At 50.3% G+C, this 18,307-nt stretch overlaps 2 protein-coding genes and 1 long non-coding RNA gene across 8 annotated transcripts in view; 1 reads left to right on the forward strand and 2 right to left on the reverse strand.

Annotated features, from left to right (window-relative positions):
- HNRNPUL1 (heterogeneous nuclear ribonucleoprotein U like 1) overlaps positions 1-3,605 on the reverse strand; it is a 35,650-nt gene extending 32,045 nt beyond the window's left edge. The window contains exon 1 of one of the 3 annotated variants that reach the window (XM_004441572.3): positions 3,556-3,605. Coding sequence is in view for 1 of the 3 variants with exons in the window: in XM_004441569.3 (XP_004441626.1) it covers positions 1,624-1,918 (295 nt within the window). In the remaining 2 variants the exon portion in view is untranslated. Of the gene's footprint in view, positions 1-1,623; positions 2,195-3,555 lie in introns of those variants that run through there. The other 2 variants (XM_004441569.3, XM_004441571.3) reach the window with 2 other exon arrangements.
- On the forward strand, positions 1-11,470 carry LOC147912880 (uncharacterized). Of its 2 annotated transcripts, XR_015549509.1 has the most exons (3): positions 1-81; positions 7,116-7,469; positions 9,590-11,470. It is a non-coding gene; the product is annotated as an uncharacterized LOC147912880 (long non-coding RNA). The 2 variants fall into 2 exon arrangements; XR_015549508.1 differs by lacking the exon at positions 1-81 and having other exon boundaries at positions 6,540-7,469.
- AXL (AXL receptor tyrosine kinase) overlaps positions 6,195-18,307 on the reverse strand; it is a 26,225-nt gene continuing 14,112 nt past the window's right edge. For all 3 annotated transcript variants that reach the window (XM_087421712.1, XM_004441568.3, XM_087421711.1), the window contains 10 exons: positions 17,440-17,572; positions 17,054-17,145; positions 15,103-15,198; positions 14,892-14,969; positions 13,310-13,402; positions 12,781-12,902; positions 12,044-12,153; positions 9,059-9,218; positions 8,378-8,514; positions 6,195-6,546 (listed from right to left, as the gene is read on the reverse strand). In XM_087421712.1, the coding sequence (XP_087277838.1) occupies positions 6,195-6,546; positions 8,378-8,514; positions 9,059-9,218; positions 12,044-12,153; positions 12,781-12,902; positions 13,310-13,402; positions 14,892-14,969; positions 15,103-15,198; positions 17,054-17,145; positions 17,440-17,572 (1,373 nt within the window). The remainder of the gene's footprint in view (positions 6,547-8,377; positions 8,515-9,058; positions 9,219-12,043; positions 12,154-12,780; positions 12,903-13,309; positions 13,403-14,891; positions 14,970-15,102; positions 15,199-17,053; positions 17,146-17,439; positions 17,573-18,307) is intronic.

Below are 18,307 nucleotides of genomic sequence, written 5' to 3' on the forward strand. Positions count from 1 at the left end.
TGGACAAGCCCTAGGCTGCTCTCCACCCTAAATCTACACTCAGGTTGCTCCCCTCCCGGAGATCTCATCTCTCTCGAACAAGTAAGTACTCAACGCCCACTCCAAATCGTGTCTCTTCCCTGACCCCCTTGTTCTCATTCCCTTAGCCCCATGGCCCAGGGTGCCCTCTTTTCAGAGAAATGCCAGAAATCCTGGACGCCAGAATCCTTTCTACTTACTCCTTACTCTCCCCAGTCCCCATTCCCTAGTCCTGCTAGGAAGCCACCCTTTTCTAACTCCAGATTTACTCCCACCCATACCACGGTCTCCTCTCTTCAGACTATCACAGATCTATCCTACTCCCTCTCATTTCAAGTCCTACCTTCTGGCTGATGCAGAGACTCCCTGCTACCCCCTGAGGTCCCCCCATCCCTGGGCACACAAATAACTGCCTCTGGGGACCAAGGAGCCCTCTCATGGAGACACCCAGCCCCAGAAACACTCCCCGGACTCCACCCAGAGGCCCCCAGACAAATCAACAAGTTCTTTCTCCTTACACATTCTATATTCTCCCCTCCCCTATATTTGCTAGACCAGCTACACACTCCTGTGCTAGACACAAGGATCCTCCGTCCCCCAGATACTCCATCGACTTCAAACTCCACCAACCATCTGTCCCGCTCCACTCCTAGCTACCTCTGTTCTCCAAACAACCTGTACTGTTAATCCAAGATCATTCAGCAGTAGCCCCTGAGTTATCTGTCCTGAGAGCCTTCCCAGCTGTAGTCGTCTAGGTCCCTTGTCCAGTGAAGCATCCTTCCCTCCCCTGCCAGCCTCCGGACACCAAGATTCCCTACGCTTCCTCTGGAAGTCAACCAGAAGGTCCCCAGATTTCCCAGCACCAAATGCCCAAGCTGCCCCTGCCTCAAGGTTGGCCTGCCAGCCCTGGATCTCACACTCCTCCAGACCATCCTCAGACAGATGTGGGTCTCCCATAGTCCAGTCATACGGTGGTCTCCCACATCCCCTACACACTTATCAGCCAAACAACAGAGCACCCAGTCCATCAGACCCTCCCCGGCCAGACACTAGCACCCCCATTTCATCAACCCATTCCAGTACCAAATTTGAGAATTCCCAGTACCTCATCCAGCAGCAAACTCCAGGATCCTCCATCCTCAAAACTCTCCTAGTTCTGGACACCTGGTCATTCCTTCCCGAGCACTAAAACGCGGCTCCTAACGCCCAACCCACTCGCCAGGCTAGCACAGCCCCCAAACCCCTAGGATCCCCATTTCCAAGATCCTTCTCAGCCCCTGAATAGAAAATTTCTCGTTCTTCCGACTCTCTCTGGCCCCAGAAACGACGGCTTCCGGTCCCCGAGCCCCAGGCTCTACACCCCCCAGACCGTCCTCCTCTCCGAAACCAGGAGCCCCCATTCCACTATCTCCTTTGCACCAAATGCCAGGATCCACCCTCCGGTCGTCCCGAGGCCCTGGTCCCCAGATCCTTTTCAGCGGCGGGTGACGGGATCCCCCAATCCTCAGACCGTCTCCCCGACCTCGGGCGCCGGACTCCCGCGTCCCACAGCCCTTTCTCGGCCCGGACTCTGGGCTCCCCGGCCCCCGCCCCGCGCACTCTCACAATGTCCGTCCGGCCCCGAGTAGCCGCCAGGCTCCGGGTGCGGCTGCAGCCCGGGCGGCGGTGGCTGCGCGGTCCCCTCCAGCTCGGAGCCCCCCTCGGTCTCGACCTCCTCGTTGTTGTGCCCGGGTCGCCCCGGTTCGTCGTCGGCCTCGAGCTCCCGCTCGTCGTCGGGCTCCTCGGCCTCCAGCGCCGCCTGCAGCCGCTCAGCAAGCTCGGCCTTGAGGCCGCGAGTGTCCAGGCCGCGGCGCTGCAGCTCCTCGCGAAGTTCGTTCACCTTCAGACGGCGCACATCCATGGCCCGGGCCCCCGGGGCGGCCCCCGAGCCCGGCCCGGCCTTCCAGGGCTCTGTCCCCCTTAAACCTTTCCTGTCAGTAGGCGAAGGGGGAAGGGGGGGGCCCCCCACTCCAATGGCGGGGGCGGCTCAAAATGGCCGCCGCCGCCGCCTCCCCCTCCTCTGTTGCCCCGTGCGATGCAACACGGGTGCCAATTGGTCACCTCGTGAGGGCAGCGGGCGCGGGCCTGGAGATTCAGCCAATTAGAGCGCGGCTTTCAAAAGAACGGCAAAGAAAGGGCTCAAGAGCTGCCGGGGAGGAAGCGTTGGCCTACGTTGATGCCGCGGCCGGAGCGGAGGGCGGGAAAAGGAGGGAGGCGGAGCGCGCGGTGATTGGGTAGCGCCGGCGCGCTCGCTCTCGTAGGGTCAAATGAGGGAAAGGGAGTAAAGACTTGGGCCAATCAGCGACGAGATCTCAGAATGAGCGCCCTCACGGCCTTTCCTGCGCGGTCCTTTCATCAAACTAGTGTCTCTGTAACACATATCCTGATTGGTCTAGATCTCCCGCCCCTAGAGGCGTCCAAGCGGGTAAAACCACTAGAACCAATCAAATGGAGGGTCGGCAGACCCCCCCCCCCCCCCCCCCGCTTCACTATTGCCTTTAAAAACCGGAAAGAGATGAATTCACGAAGGACCTACCCTTTGCCGTTAGGGCGGTTTCAAAACAATCTGCCCACCAATCGCAGTTGTTGTTTTATCTCACTAAAGCTAGTACGGTTGGATCGCTTTAGGAAAAGCTAACCAGATTGGCCATTTTTCAGCGGACGGCCTCACAAATCTCGCTGTAGAAGGAGGTATACGAAATAGAGATTAAGTGGATTAATTATTCTTAGCCTGGAAAAAACTCAGTTGTCTTAATGAAAAGCAACCCTTTGACTTCAGAGAGTCCTGCAGGTTTGAAAATAGAGGCTAGTCTAACAACGGGAGAAAAGTTGTAAAGGAAATGGCACCCTCTCCCCTTTGATAGTACATCTCACAGGGCGCCTCTTTCCCCGATCTGAGCTTCGCTGCCCTCTCTCTCTATGGTTGGGATCTTACGTGGAATGGGCGCTCTGCACGCGACCATAGAGCCGTCCCCCCCGGAAAGACCTCCAGAGGTTCGCGGGTCTCTACCCCAAATCCTCTAGACGCCTGTTCAGTGGACGTGGCTGTTTGGCGTCTCTACTGACAAGCTCAAACACACAGGTCCGTAGTTACGCCTCACGCTGCTAAATACAAACGCCACACAGCGTTTCACCATGTCTAACGCTGCACCACCTGTCGCCTCTAACTGAAAAGACTCAAAACTTCTGTAAGATGCACAATCGAGACACACAATGCAAACGCCCGCTGCGCATTGAGCCATACCTTCAGCCCACAAAAGCCACACACGACCTCTATTTAGACAAAGGCACACACAACACAGATAAACAAATGGCCGTGAGTCAGATCAGATGCATCAATTCAAGGGGTAATACACCAAACTGCAGTGTAGATGTGCCCACTAAGGTCCGCACACGCAGGCGGCATCTAAAGATAAAGACACACAGGACACTTACACAAGCTTACACTACGGCAACCTATACACCCAGCACCCACTCAGAAGCGGGACAGACACTCACGTGGGCCCGGAGGTTTCAGTCCAGACACCCCGCCCCACGCCCACGTCCGACTTCCTCTCTACCCCCAGCTTCCCAGAATGATTTGTTCTAAAAAAGTTTGTGGCCCGGATTGAACTGTTCTCGGTTCTCAGGAGCCGCCACCGGGGGGCGTCCGGGCGCTGCCAAGGGTTCCTCCATCTGCTCTGGACACACCCAGGAACGTGTGCCCGCGATGCGTGCAAAACACAGGGGACTTGTCTTGGCAGGAGTCCCTTTATGGGCTGGTGATTATCGGAGGTGTTCTGTGCCTGTGTTTCTATGTGAATCTGAACGTTTGGGTCTGTGAGTACCCGTTGTACTTTATATGTCTCTGAGTATTTGTGTCACTTTACTCTTTGTGTGTCTGTATCTGTGTTACTCTAGTTTCTCCCTATTCCTGGGGAGTATCTGCCTGTGCATATGTTTGTAAATATGTTTGTATCTGTGTAATTTTGTGTGTCTCTGTTACTCATGTGTCTGAATTTCAGTGTCTCTGTATTTGTGACCAGGTGTGCCTGAGTATGTCCACTAATTCATGTATCTGTTACTTTGCGGGGAGGAGTGTCTCTGTGTGACCTCGTGAGTATCTCTGTGCCTATTCCTTGCCAGGGGTTTCAGAGAGTCTGCATTTCTTTGCTTGCGTGTCTTTTTGTCTATGTGTATGTTCATCTCTACCCTCTTTAGTGAGGGGAGAACTCCTAGACCCCACCAAACCCTTCTTTTTACTGAAGGGGAAACTGAGTTGCCAGGGAGGGAGGCCACATGACAGCTGAGTGGAGACGAGAGGAGATGGAAGTGTGGTTACAAAGTTTTATGTGATCTGGGCCCCTCTGGAGGCGCCAGCGTCCACACTCAGTACAGGGGCATGAGAGACTGGCTCAGGGGGGCGGCATGGCCCAAGAGGAGGAAGATTGTCCCCTGGGGAAAGGAGACATTCCTAATGCATTGCACAGGCTTGAGGGGGCACACCCCCACATGAAGGGAGGAGGAAGCAGAGGTGGCTAAGAAGGGGAAGGTCACACAGAAGAATATAAGGCTAGAACCTTGGAATCGTACCTTGGAATTCTATGCCTGTAGACCTGTAGAATCTTACAACATTTGAATCTTAGAACTACGGTGTCTAGAATCTTAAGATTTAGAACTGTGGATCTTAGACCCATAACTAAAATCCTAGAAAGGCAGAATGCAGCATAGAACCTAAAGGTGTCCAGCATTAGAAATGATAAGAGGGCTGGCCCCGTGGCTTAGCGGTTAAGTGCGCGCGCTCCGCTACTGGCGGCCCGGGTTTGGATTCCGGGCATGCACAGACGCACTGCTTCTCCGGCCATGCTGAGGCCACGTCCCACACACAGCAACTAGAAGGATGTGCAACTATGATATACAACTACCTACTGGGGCTTTGGGGAGAAAAAAGGAGGAGGATTGGCAATAGATGTTAGCTCAGAGCTGGTCTTCCTCAGCAAAAAGGAGGATTAGCATGGATGTTAGCTCAGGGCTGATCTTCCTCAAAAAAAGAAAGAAAGAAAGAAAGAAATGGTAAGAACTTTGGTATCTAGTTAGTCACAATTAACTGTAGAGACTTATACCTCAGATGCTGAAGATCCAGAATCTTGGACCAATAGAGTCTAGAGTGTCTTGGAACATAGAACAGACCAACATCAGAATCTTAGAGTTTAATAATCTAGAATCTTGAAGCATATGATCTAGAATCTCAGACACAGAGAATCTAGGTTCTTAGGCTAAGTCTTAGAACATCACATCTTAGAACATGAGACCTTAGAAACTCCATCTTTAGACTCTTAGAACTTTTGAATTGCAGATTCTAGAATCTTAGACCTTTAGGATCCAGAATCTCCTAACAAGAGTTTCAAGAATCATAATGCCTTAGACCTATAGTTGGCCATCATTAGAATCTTAGAACTTGAGAAGATAAAATCTTGAAGGCTTATGATCTAGTCTTACAGCCAGAAGATTTACACTCTAAGAGGCTTAGAACATCAAATTTTAGAACATTAGGCCTTAGAACCTCCATGTCTAGAATTGTAGAATTTTTAGAATTGTAGAATCTAGAATCTTACACCCTAAGGATTCAGAACCCTAGAAAAATAAAATCTAGAATCATAGAGTCTTAGATCCTAGAATTAGAATCTTAGAGCTTTAGAACCTAAAATCTTGTGGGCTTTATCAAGAATCTTTGAACCAGAAAAATCTAGAGCCATAGAGTCTCAGAGCCTTAGAATATAGGCCTTAGGACTTCTATGTCTAGAACCTTAGCACTTTAGAATTAGAGACTTTGGAATTTCAGGTCCTTAGAACCAAAGACTTATAGCATCTTTGAAACCTAGAACCTTTGAGTCTAGACTCTTTAAACCTTAGAATCTAGAATCTTGGAATGTTAGACCTAGGAGGACCCTTAGGGATTGCAGTCCAACCCCTTCCTTTTACACATGGGGACACAAAGGCATGGAAAAGGGAGAGGATCTGTCTGGGATGGAAGTGGAATAGGAAGGAAGAGAGAGCTGCAGTTGAGGGTAAGGCCTGGAGCGGGAAAGTGGAGGGGGGTCCCCCAGTGGCAGTGCCTAGCTTGGGTCCTGAGAGGGAGTCCCAGGTAGAGGGTTGTCTCAGGCTCCATCCTCCTGCCCCGGGGATGCTGGGGAGCCCCTATCAGTAGGCAGGGTGGGGCCAGAGGCTGTAGAAGGGCAGAGGACATAGCGTCCAGCAGGATGGACCTCAGCTGCAGTGAGGCAGCTGCAGGAATCCTTAGGGTCAGGCTGGGTTGGGGGGTCAGCTCCTCCAGCTGCTCCAAGTGGTTCAGGATGACCCACACCCTCATCCATGTTGACATAGAGGATTTCTTCCGGCTCCTGGGCAGGGGGCAGGGCCTTCAGCGTGTTCTCCAGCTCTTCCCGCAGCTCTGCAAAACTCGGCCGGTCCCGGGGGTTTAGCTCCCAGCACCGGGACATCAGGACATACCTAGGGCAGCAAAGTCAGGGGTGGGAGACTGAGCAGGGGCTCAGAAGGGGAACATTCTGAGAGTCTGGGGGCATTTCATGGGACTGGAGGGAACCATAGCAGTTTGGGGGCATCTATGGGGATTTGGGAATTCTCAAGAGTTTCTGAGGGGGGATCCTGGGAGACTCAGGAGCTGGAAAGAGTCTTGGGAAACCTCTCTGGGTATGGGGTGGTGTTCTAGTGAGGGTTTGCTAGAGCAGAGCTTCCCAATGTGTCTCTGGCATCAAAGGCTTGCAAGCTGTGCAATTTAAAATATGTGCTTGGGGCCAGCCCCATGGCAGAGTGGTTGAGTTTGCACACTCCGCTCTGGCAGCCCAGGGTTTGTGGGCTTGGATCCCGGGCGTGGACCTACACCACCCCTCAAGCCATGCTGTGGCGGCATCCCACATACAAAATAGAGGAAGATGGGCACAGATGTTAGCTCAGGGACAATCTTCCTCACACAAAAAAAATTAAAATAAAATACAAAATAAAATAATAAAATAAAATAAAATAGTGCTCAAATTCTTTGACATCCCTCTCTTGAAAAGATGGAGCCTAATTTCCCTCCCCGTGAGTGTGAGCTGCACTTAGTGACTCAATTCTGACTCGGCAGCAGTGACGGTGTGTGTGACTTCTGAGACTAGGTTGTAAAAGGCATTATGGCTTCCTCCTTGCTCTTTCTCTTGCAATGCTCATCTGGGGGAGGCCAGCCGCCACGTCCTGAGGCAGCTCAAGCAGCACTATGGAGGGGTCTGCATGGTGAAGAACTGAGGAGTGAGCCACCACGAAAGCAACCTTCCACTCTCAACCTGACATCTTGACTGTAACCTCATTAGAAATCCTGATCCAGAATCACTTTGCTAAGCTGTTCCCAGACTCCTGAACTTCAGAAACTACGTGAGGTAATAAATGCTTGTTTTCTTTTTTTGCTACTGGATTTTGGGGTATAGATAACTAATACATCAGCTGTGCAGCCTTTGCCAAGTGATTCCCCCTTTCTGTGGGCCTCAGTTTCCTCATCTCCAAATGGGAATAGTAATGGTACCTATCTACCTTACATGGCTGTGTAAGGACCAAATGGATTAATTCATGCAAAACACCAAAAACAGTGCCTTCTAGTAAGTTCTGTAGAAATGTTAGCTATTATTCTCACTTCCCTAAGCTCATGGAGCACCCAAGGAGGATCTGGGGAGTCTGAAGCCTCAGGCTGTCCCCTCCTGATCTAAGCAACATCTTCTCTTTACCCCCAAAGTGCTGGATAAATATTCTGCTCTTCTCTGTGTGCCGTGAGAAGGCAAAGTTTGACAAGTACTGTTCTAGAGGATCCTGAGAACATCTCAGAGGAGACCTGAGAGTTTGGAGAAGCTCAATATAACAAACTGGAGGGTTTTGCAGAGGGTCTTGGGCGTTGAAGACCATCTAGGGGAAGCATGGGTGCTCAGGAGACTGGAATGAATTAGAATTTTGGGGGAGGGGGGCCTCAGAGGAAGGTCCCCCAGGTAAGGTTGTGCAGGTTATTCATTGCCCATGGACACCTGCCGAGGGGGCTGATCCAGTCTGCATTCCATGCACAAGGCAAAGGAGGAAAGGGCACCTTTTGCTAATTTGCACCCTGTTGGCTAGCAGTGGTCCTGCAGAGCACTGGTGAGGGGTGGGTGGATTCCTCCTGCCCCCTAAGGGATTCTGTGGGATCTGAGGGATTCTGTGCAGGTTTTAGGAGGTCCTGGATATGTCGGGGCCACGTGGGGTGCTCAGGGTTTTGGAATGAAATCTGGGATTGGGTGTGGGGGGGGGTCCTAATGGTCCTCACAGTCCATCCAGACAGTCCACAGGCTGCTTCAGGCGGTTTCCCTGGCGCAGGTAGTCATAAATCTCGCTGTTCTCCACTCCTGGATATGGGGTTTGTCCCCGTGTGGCAATCTCCCACATTGTCACCCCAAAGGACCACTGTGGGGGGGAAGGGAGAGGGAGTTAGAGGGTCTCTCCTGTACAAAGACAACCCCCAAAACACAGGTTCATGGGTACACCCACACTTATATGCACATGTGTGCAGAGCTATCTTTGTGGGTGCATCACAGTTATTCACAGAAACCCTCTAGCACAGGTATACATTCATAGAGTTAACTTTCGTGCATGCATAGACATGCTCACCCATGCACACATTTACACACATCAGGGACACATGATCTCATGTTTCATCCTCCACGCCCTGGCTATACACATGTATACATATTTACCACTGCCTCTCCTAACCCAAACTGTCCACAGGTCCCATGTATGAACCTGCCACCATGCACACATGGGCCTGTGCATATCCCCAGCATGTCCACACCACTGTTCACAGATGCCCACCACACCCCCAGACATGCCTAGCCCACGTGGACAGGCCGCTGTGCGGGGAAGCCCCTCCATCCCTGTGAGCCCAGTGCCGTGTGAGATGAACAGGCCACACCCACCCCCTGTTCCCCACTCCAGTAGGGGGCGCACATACCACATCACTCTTGCTGGTGTAGACGCGGTCAGCCAAACTCTCAATGGCGATCCACTTGACTGGCATCTTGGCAATGCGTCCCTGGCGGTAGTAGTCCCCGTTGTAAATCTTCTTGGAGAGCCCAAAGTCCGCCACACAAACGGACATGTTCTCGTTCAGCCTACCCAGATTGGGGAGAGGGACAGGGTCACGGCATCGGCCCCCTCCACCAGGAAGCCTGCCCTCGCTGTCAGACACTTCTCCATCTCCTACCCTGGCAGTCCTGCTTGGGGGTGGGGCTCTATCTCCCCAGCTCGCCCCAGACCAGGAGGGAACTGCGTTACTTCTTGTTCCCTCTGTAAAATGAGGGCGGGACAAAGGGCTGCTGAGGGCCTTCCCAGCTCTGGCTTTTTGCCAGACTCTAAAGGCCTTTCTAGGTTCTTTGGGTTTGATTCTCTGATTTAAAAAAACGAAACTGTTTTCTTGAAGTATACTATATATATAGAAACACGCACAAATCTTAAGTGAACAGCTCTCATGGAATTTTCACAGACACACCCATGTAACCAGCACCCAGATTAAGAAACAGAACGTCATGGGACATCTGTACAACGGAATCCCACACAGCAAAGAAAAAGAACTACTGATACGCACAACCACATGGATTGATCTCAAAAACAGCATGCTGAGTGAAAGAAGCAGGACACAAAGGAGTAAAATTGCATGATTCCATTTATATGATGTTTAAGAACAGGTGACAGAAGTTGATGGTGACAGACGTCCATCCAGAACAGTGATTAACCCTTGGGGGCAGTGACTGGGAAGGGCACGAGGGAGCCTGCCGGGGCCTAAAAGTGTTCTTTATCTGTTGTTTATCTTTGTTATCTTTATCTGGTTGTTTATGTGGGTCTATAGACAAAGTAAACATCCATCGAGCTGCACATATAAGATGTGCATATTTTAGTGTACATAAAATACACACGGATTTTTTTTTAATGTGAAAAAGAAAGAAACACATTGCCAAACCTCTCTTCCTGTAATTACCCCTCCAAGGGTAACCACAATCTTCACTTCTACCAGCATGAATTACTTTTGCTTGTTTTTGTGCTTTACATAAATAGAAGATTCTCGGATTCTTGCATCTGAGTTTCTGGGATTCTATTTTTTTAAGAATTGATCATTTCTAGCCAGGGGGTTGGGCTTGAGCAATGACCAATCAAAACAGACCCTGGAGGCCCCTGATATGCCAGGAGTTAACCTTTAACTGCTGGGTCCAGGGGAGGTCCAGAGGATCACGGTGGGGGACAGAGATGGGTAATGCTCAGGCATCTAAGCTGGTGGCTTTGGAGCACGTGAGGCTTGGAGCTGTGGCCAGTTGCCAACTGGTGAGAAAGTATTTCAGTATTTTAACAACTTAAAAGAAAGCATGATAGGTGTGTAACAGTTGATAGTCCACTCTTATTCTCAGTGTCATTATTACACTGGGGGCTTGACTAGGATCAGCCCAAGTTACAGAAATAAAGGAATTCCATTTTGACTGAGTCTATTCAAGCCTTTAGATCTACTTTCCAATTAACCAGAAATACAGGGAACAGAGGAACAAGGCGAATGCCACCACAAAGAAACAGACACATCTTTTTATTTTCTTTTTTTTTTTTTTTTGGTGAGGAAGATTGGCCCTGAGCTAACATCTGTTGCCAATCTTCCTCTTTTTGCTGAGGACGATTGGCCCTGTGCTAACATCCGTGCCCATCTTCCTCTATTTTGTATGTGGGACACCACCACAGCACGGCTTGATGAGTGGTATGAAGGTCCGCACCGGGATCCGAACCTGCGAACCCCGGGCCGCTGAAGTGGAGCATGCGAACTTAACCACTATGCCAGCAGTCCGGCCCCTAGACACATCTTATATATGGGACATTCTACAAGACAGCTGGCCTGATCTTTTCCAAAAGAATATGCCATAAAAATATACAAAGATGGAGTGGGGGAGGCTATTCTAGATTAAAAGAGAGCAAAGGGGCCTAACAACCAAATGTAATGCGGGAACCTTGCATAGATCCTGGTTCGGGGAAAAAAACAGCCCTAATGTACATTTCATAGGACAACTGGAAAGATTTGAATATGGATTGGGTATTAGGTAATGTAATGGAATTATTGTTTATCTAATTAGGTGTGATAACAGAATTGTGATTGTTTAGGACTAAGTCCTTATTTTAGGAGATACCTACTGCAGATTTAGGGGTAAAGTGTCACCATCTCAGCAACTTACTTTCAAATAGTTGAGAAGAGAGAGAGAAAGAGAAGAGAGGAGAAATGTGACAAAACCCCAACAAGGAGGCTATACGGATGTTCACTGTATAATTCTTTCAACTTTTCTGTAGGATTGGGTTTTTCAAAATAAAAGTTGAGGGGAATAAAGAAATTTCCATATTCCCGAGAGTTGTGAACATTTACATGTTTTAGAGAAGATTCTCTGATTCTCCAGCTCCAATTTCTATGAGCCCAACATTGTAACGAGGCTGATATTCTAAGCCTGTGTTTACACACACACACACACACACACACACACACACACACACACACACACCACCCTCACCTTAGCCCTAGTTCTGGCCCATTTTTCTGCTTTTCCATTGCATTGGCAGGGGGTGTGGTCTCCTTATCCAATGTGGCCCCTTCCCAAGGGCAGCCCTAGGCAAGACACTCAGCGTAGAGGTGGACAGAGATGAGGCTTAAATGTTACCACTCGCATCAGTCATCTCCATCCCTTTGCTCACCTCACGCTGCCCACTGAGCCTACCCTCTTGCCTCCTCTCTCTCCACATCCAAATACTCTAGGATCTCAGCTCAGCGCCCACGTCCTCCAGGAAGCCTTCCCCAACCCCGTTGCTGACTTCTCTATCCCTGTCCTGAGTTCTGACCTGCCCCCTCTTGCATCTTGGGAAGGAGGGAAGGAACTCTCTGAAGGAGGCAGGGAGGGTCCATGGAATGCCTGATACTCACATGCAGTTCCTGGCAGCCAGGTCCCGATGTATGAATCTCTTGGTACTCAGATACTCCATGCCACTGGCAATGTCTGCCATGAACTTCACCAGCATCTGAGTGGGCAGGAACTAGGGTGCCAGGGCAGGAGGGAAGAGAAGTCAGCACAGTCCCCGAGATCCATCCCTCCTCCCTTCCTCTGTGTGCCTGGCTCTGCTCTGCAATGGTTTCCCAAGGCTCCAAGAATTAAATCCAACCCCTTTCCAACAAGGCCCTGTATAACCCCCTATATAACCCCCTCCTGCGTTCCTCTCCAACTTGATGTCCTACTGTTCTTGGCCTTGACATAGGCTCCAGCCAGGGGCCTCCTTGCTGCTCTTCAGACAAGCCATGCTTGTTCCCACCTCTGAGCCTTTGCCAACGCTGTGCCCTCTGCTGGGACTGCTTCCTCCCAGATCTCCTCATCTCCTGCCAGCTGGCTCCTCCTTCAAGGTCACCTCCTCAGTGAGACCTTTCCTGTCCACCCAAACAAACTGCCTAGCCTCCCTATCATTCGTCCTACTCTATTTCCTTCCTAGCACTTAAATTATCTTGCTTATTTATTTGTTAACTTGTTTATTGCCTGGTCCCCCCAGTGGCAGACAGTTCGATGAGAGCAAGCTCTTGGTCACCATGGTCCTCCCAGTGTCTGAGCAGCACTGGGTCCCTTGTAGGCGTTCAATGAATACTTGTGGACCAGAAGATTAAATGCCCCTCACCACTGGCTGGTCCCCGAGCCGGGAATAGAGAAGGAAACTGTGTAGGTCTCCATGTTTCATGAAGGGTAAGATGACCACAGGTGCCGGGAAGCCCTCTCGTTCGGAACCCTGGAAACAGACGCCTGAGCCCGGCCAGGCAGCCCTGTCACTCCAGTTGGGCAGAAGGGGAAGCCATCCCCTCTTCCAGCTCTGTGTCTCCCCCTCAAATCTGGCCTCCACATTGTTGCCAGGGTGGGGTGGGGTGGGGTGGGGTGGGGGGGTGGCAGGGACCAAGCTTCAGAGGAGCCGTTTCCAGCACAGTTCCCAGGGATGTTTCCCCAAGCCCTCCTGGGGACCTCAGCTATTTCTGGGAAAGGTCAGAGGTCACATTCCAAGCTGAGAAAGAGTAGAAGGAGGGGGGGGCTTGCTGACTCTGAGGGAGGGGGGAGCAGGGAGCCTGGAAGTTTAGTTTTCCCAGTGCCTGAGGGAGGGGTCATCCCTCTGGTGTGGCTTCCATGGGACCTGGACCTTCTAAAGGCGCCTCCCTCACCGATGAGCCTCATGACGTTGGGGTGGTCGAATTCCTTCATGCAGACGGCTTCACTCAGGAAATCCTCCAACTCCGACCTCGTGCAGATGGCAACTTGAGAGAGAGAAGAAGGTGAATTGGGGGGCAGGGGAGAGGACTCTTTCCCTCCTCCTCCTCCTCCTCTCCTTCATCATCATCATCATCATCTTCATCAAACATGATTAGTAATTCCCAGGTGCTATACTCAGCACTTTACATATATTAACTCATTTAATCCCCTGAGGTGCTACTATTATTATCCCTATTTAAAGAAGGGAAGGCCAAGACATAGAATGGTTAAGGAACCTACATAGGCACACACAGCTTGCAAGTGGAATACACAGAATTCAAACCCAAGCAGAATGGCTCTGGGGTCCATGTGCTCACACCATGCTAGGCTGCTCCCAGCACATTTCCCACAGCCCTGGGGATCCATATGAGCCCTGGATTGTCCCTGTTTTACACAGGACACTGGCTCATAGAGGCAAAGTGGCTTGCCCAAGGTCACACAGCTGGGATTCAAACCCAGGTCGAGAACACAACCTGGTACATAGGAGGTGCTCCATAATGAATGAATGAGTGAGAGAGCGATGACTCCATAGCCCACGCTTTTAGCCCCCGTGATTCAGAACGGATCAATCCTCCCTCACTTCCACCCCCAGCCTGACCCTCTATACTTCCCTGTGTGGAAAGGACTTGGCCCTGGACTTCCAGTGCTATGTGACCCTGGACTGGCTCCTGCCGTCTCTGATGATGTAAGTAATATAGTTGCAGTCCACGTTTATTACACATACTGTTGCCACCCCCAGCATTAAGTGCTTTGCCTGACAACACCCTAGAAAGTAGGGACATTATGATCCTATTTTCCAGATGAGGAAAGGGAGGCTCAGAGAGGGAAAGTCACTTGCATGTGATCACACAGCTGATAAATGATGAAGCCAGGTGTGCCTCATTCTGGAGTTTCCCCTGCCCTGCTATGTATCACAGGGGGCTGGCCCCTGAAAACTACATTTCCCAGGCTCCCTTTCCTGATGATTTCCTGTCGGAGTTTGCCAATAGGAAGAACCGATGGGAGATTGGCAGGTGCATGGGAGGCGGGGAAAAGCCAGGGTATTCCACTCTCTCTCTTTCCAGTATTGCCTTGGTGGTGGCTGTGTCTCCTTTGTGTTTCAAGCTTTCACAACGTAGCTCTTAACTCTGTGATTCCCCAATCCCACCAGGTATCCCTGGCCATGGGCTCTGGTAACACCACTTCCTCCCTCTGCCCTTCAGGCCCAGGGGTGGAAGTGATAGTACTGCTGCTGCTAATGTCTAGGTTGCCTCACTGCCCCCCATTGTTCCTTCAGTGCTTCCTACACGTTTGCAGTAGTCTCCTTATATTAAATTTCTTCTATTGAAGTACCTGGCAAGGACAATATTTCCTGTCTGGAAACACTGAGGTTCTATGCTAGGGCTAATTTGCTATTAACTTTTCTGCTTTTCTCCCTCCTTAGAGGCATAGGGAAGGCGTCTGAGGTTAGGGGATGGGGGTCCCACATGTGTGCACACGCATGCACAGACTCACTCTTCATTGTCTTCACAGCCACCTTGAGGACGGAGTCGTCTTGGTTGAGCTGGCCCTCCATCACAGCTCCAAACTCTCCTGTAGGGGACCAAAGGGAGACACTGACCTCGGGTGGGCCTGTGGGGACTGCATTTCCTGTGGTTGGGTGGGGGTGAGGAAGTGAAGGACTTCAGGGCTCATGTGTGTGTGTGTGTGTGCTGGGGGGACTCACCTTCTCCCAGGGTCTTCCCCAGGGCCACCTTATGCCGGTCCACCATCACATCCCTCAGCTTCTCTTTCAGCTCTTCGCTGATGCCCAGGCTGTTCACTGCATTGAGGGAGGTGGGGTGGACAGAGACATGGAGCAGGGCTGACATTCAGGTGACACTCACCGATAGGAATATACTTGTTAAAATACCAAAATACTTCTGCATTCGTTCAAAAATAGCTACTGCCCTAAGCACCCCACCACCCCCACCCTAGCTCCTCTTCTAGACCCCCTGAATCTTCCCCAGAGTAGCAACTAAGAGGTTAAAGCTTGCCACATAATCTTGCTCCAGTAGGCACCCTGATTGGTCAGCATCCTGCCTTACCAGTTGTTAAAAATATTTCTTAACTTCTTATTAAAGTATAACCTGCACAAGTCATAGTGAGCAGCTCAGTGGATTTTCACAAACCAAACACAACTGTATAACCAGCACCCAGGTCAAGAACAGACCATGGCCTGCCCTCTCAGGGTAGCCACTTTGCTGACTTCTCTGACCACAGACGAGTCCTCTCTATTTTGGGATGTCATAAACGTGGAATCACTTACTGTGTTCTCTTTTGTGTCTGGCTTCTTTCACTCAATATGATGTCTATGAGATAGTTGTAATGTAGTTGTTGTGTGTAGCTGTAATTTATTCATTTTCATTGCTGTATAGCAGCAGTTCTCAAGCTTATTGGCCTCAGGATCTCTTTACATTCTTGAAATTATTGAGGACTGCTGAGAGCCTTTGTTTATGTACAATATTTATTGTATTCAGAATTAAAATGGATAGATTTTTAAAACACAAGAATACACGAGCACACGTTCCATCAACCGTCAGAGTGATGACATCATCACACATTACGAAGCCTCTGGAAAACTCCATTGAACACTCGTGAGAGAAGGAGAGTGCAAAAGGGCAAATAATGTCTTGGTGTTATTATGAAAATAGTTTGACCTCATGGACCCCCTGCAAAGGTCTCGGGGACCCCCGGGGACTCGAATCACACTTTGAGAACTGCTGCGGCATATTATCCCATTAGATCACTGTGACCCCCTTGCTTCCTCTTCCTTCTCCTCTTAAATAAATGTCTTTCCCAGACCCTTGGACATCTCCCTGGGGCCCTGGCAGCCTTCTCAGTGTGTTCTAGGAAGAGACCTAAATTTGCCCCTTTTCTTTCTGGATTTAAGTTTCCCCAGTTGGAAAGATGGGACCCTCGATAACTCCACAGTCCTCTAACAGAAAGTCGATAGTTTTAAGATTCTATGATTTTCAAGATTCTAAGGGTCTATACTACTGAGCCTATAATTTTTCAAGCCGAGATCGATTCTACCTCTCCAACATTCTATAATTACAAGAGGCAGTTAAGAGGATGGGCTTCAGAGTGAAACTGCTGGTGTTCGAATCCCAGCTCTCCAACTTACAAGCTGTGTGGCCTTGAGGAAGTTATTGAACCACTTTATGCCACAGCTTCCTCATCTGTGAAGTGGGGGGGATAATGTACCTACCTCACTGGGTTGTTGTGAGGATTAGATTAAGTGATAGGTATAGAGTGCTTAGACCTGGGCCTGTCACATAGGAAGTGCTAGGGTTGGCTGTTATCATCATCGCCATCATCACTTCTCAACATTATTTCATCAGCAGCATCTTCTTCTTCATCATCATCTTTATCATAATCATCATCATGATTACATTGTTTTAAGATCCTATGACTCTGAGGTTTGGTGTTTCTAAGATATATTTTGTCTAAGATTTTATTATTCTAAGGTTCTGTGTGGTTCCACAATTCCGTTGTTCTTAGAGTCTGTGGTTCTCACATCCTATTATTCCAGGGCCTTCGAAAATTTTGACTCATGCATCTACAGAAGCCCAGCAGGCCTAAATCTCTACACTCATTACCCCAAACCAGGGCAGGGAGGCATGGGGTTCACTTACAGGTGGCTTCAGTGGTCCGGCGACTGTAGGACTTGCGAACGCGGTACCTGACCACCAGCTCACCCCTCTCTACTGTTGGTTCAAACACCTCTCTGGGGGGAACGAGGAGGAGGTGAGGACAGAGCAGAACTATGTGGAACCCCCACCTTCCACCAGCAGTGAGAGCAAGAACCATCCCAACCCCAGGCCCTGCCTGCCCTCTCCTCCAGCATTTGCTGAGCACGCCTTGAACTGCTACCTTCTGCTTTCCATTCATTCTCCAGACCCTTGACCATTCCAATTCCTGGTAATCTCTCCTCCTGCACCAGCCTCCTCATGGTTCCCCCGCCTCCAACCTCTTCATCCCAGTCCACCTTAGCCTCCCTACCCACGTAGTTACAACTCACCCATAGCGGGTCTCCTTCTTCCGCCGGTGGACGAGGAACAGGGCCAAGATGAGGACACAGGCAGCGGCCACAACTGCTCCCAGCAGCACATACCACCAGGGCCACGAGAAGGCAGGGGCTGGGGGTTCACTCACTGTCAGGGGGGTATGGGGGACAAGTCATGGCTGAGGCCCTGGATCCAGCCCCCTGGGACCCAAGGGAGTGATGCTGGAGGGAGGCAGACATGGACATATTGGATGAGCATGTGATAGATGCATTCACATAACCAAGGAGACTGGGCTGGGCAAGGCATGCAATGGATATGATATAAGTGTGCATTAAAGTAGGAGCATGAAACTCGTGGGAGGGGTGAAGTGAGTTAAGAGTGGGATGGATGGGTGAGGTGAGTCAAGAGTGGGATGGATGGGTGAGGTGAGTTAAGAGTGGGATCGACACTTGAGGAGTGTACAATGAGTGTGGAAGGAGTGTGGGATGGGAGTGAGAGACTTGTGTGGAATGATTTATGAGTATGCAAGGAGGGCTGGATGAGCATGGGATGGGTGTGAGGAAATCTCAAGCGGTATAGGTGTGTGTGATATGTATGAGGATTGTGCAAGGAGGGCAGACTTGGGTGTGGAAAAACAGGTGAGTAGGGGAGAGAGTGCATGCAGTGTAGGACAAGTGTTTGAGGCGTGTGCAATGAATATGCAAGGAGAGTGAGGCTTGTGGGACAAATGGCCACGGAATATTTTTGAGGAGTGTGTGATGACTAGAAAGGAGTTTTCATAAAGCAAGGAATGAGATGAAATAAATGTGCAAAGGGGCTTGGTGTGCAGAGGAGTGTGTACAGAGTGTTGGATGGGTGTTGGAGGAGTTTGGGGTATGTGAG

Source organism: Ceratotherium simum, chromosome 33, assembly GCF_057802395.1.
Source record: "Ceratotherium simum simum isolate JZ-2026a chromosome 33, ASM5780239v1, whole genome shotgun sequence".
Taxonomy (NCBI): Eukaryota; Metazoa; Chordata; class Mammalia; order Perissodactyla; family Rhinocerotidae; genus Ceratotherium; species Ceratotherium simum.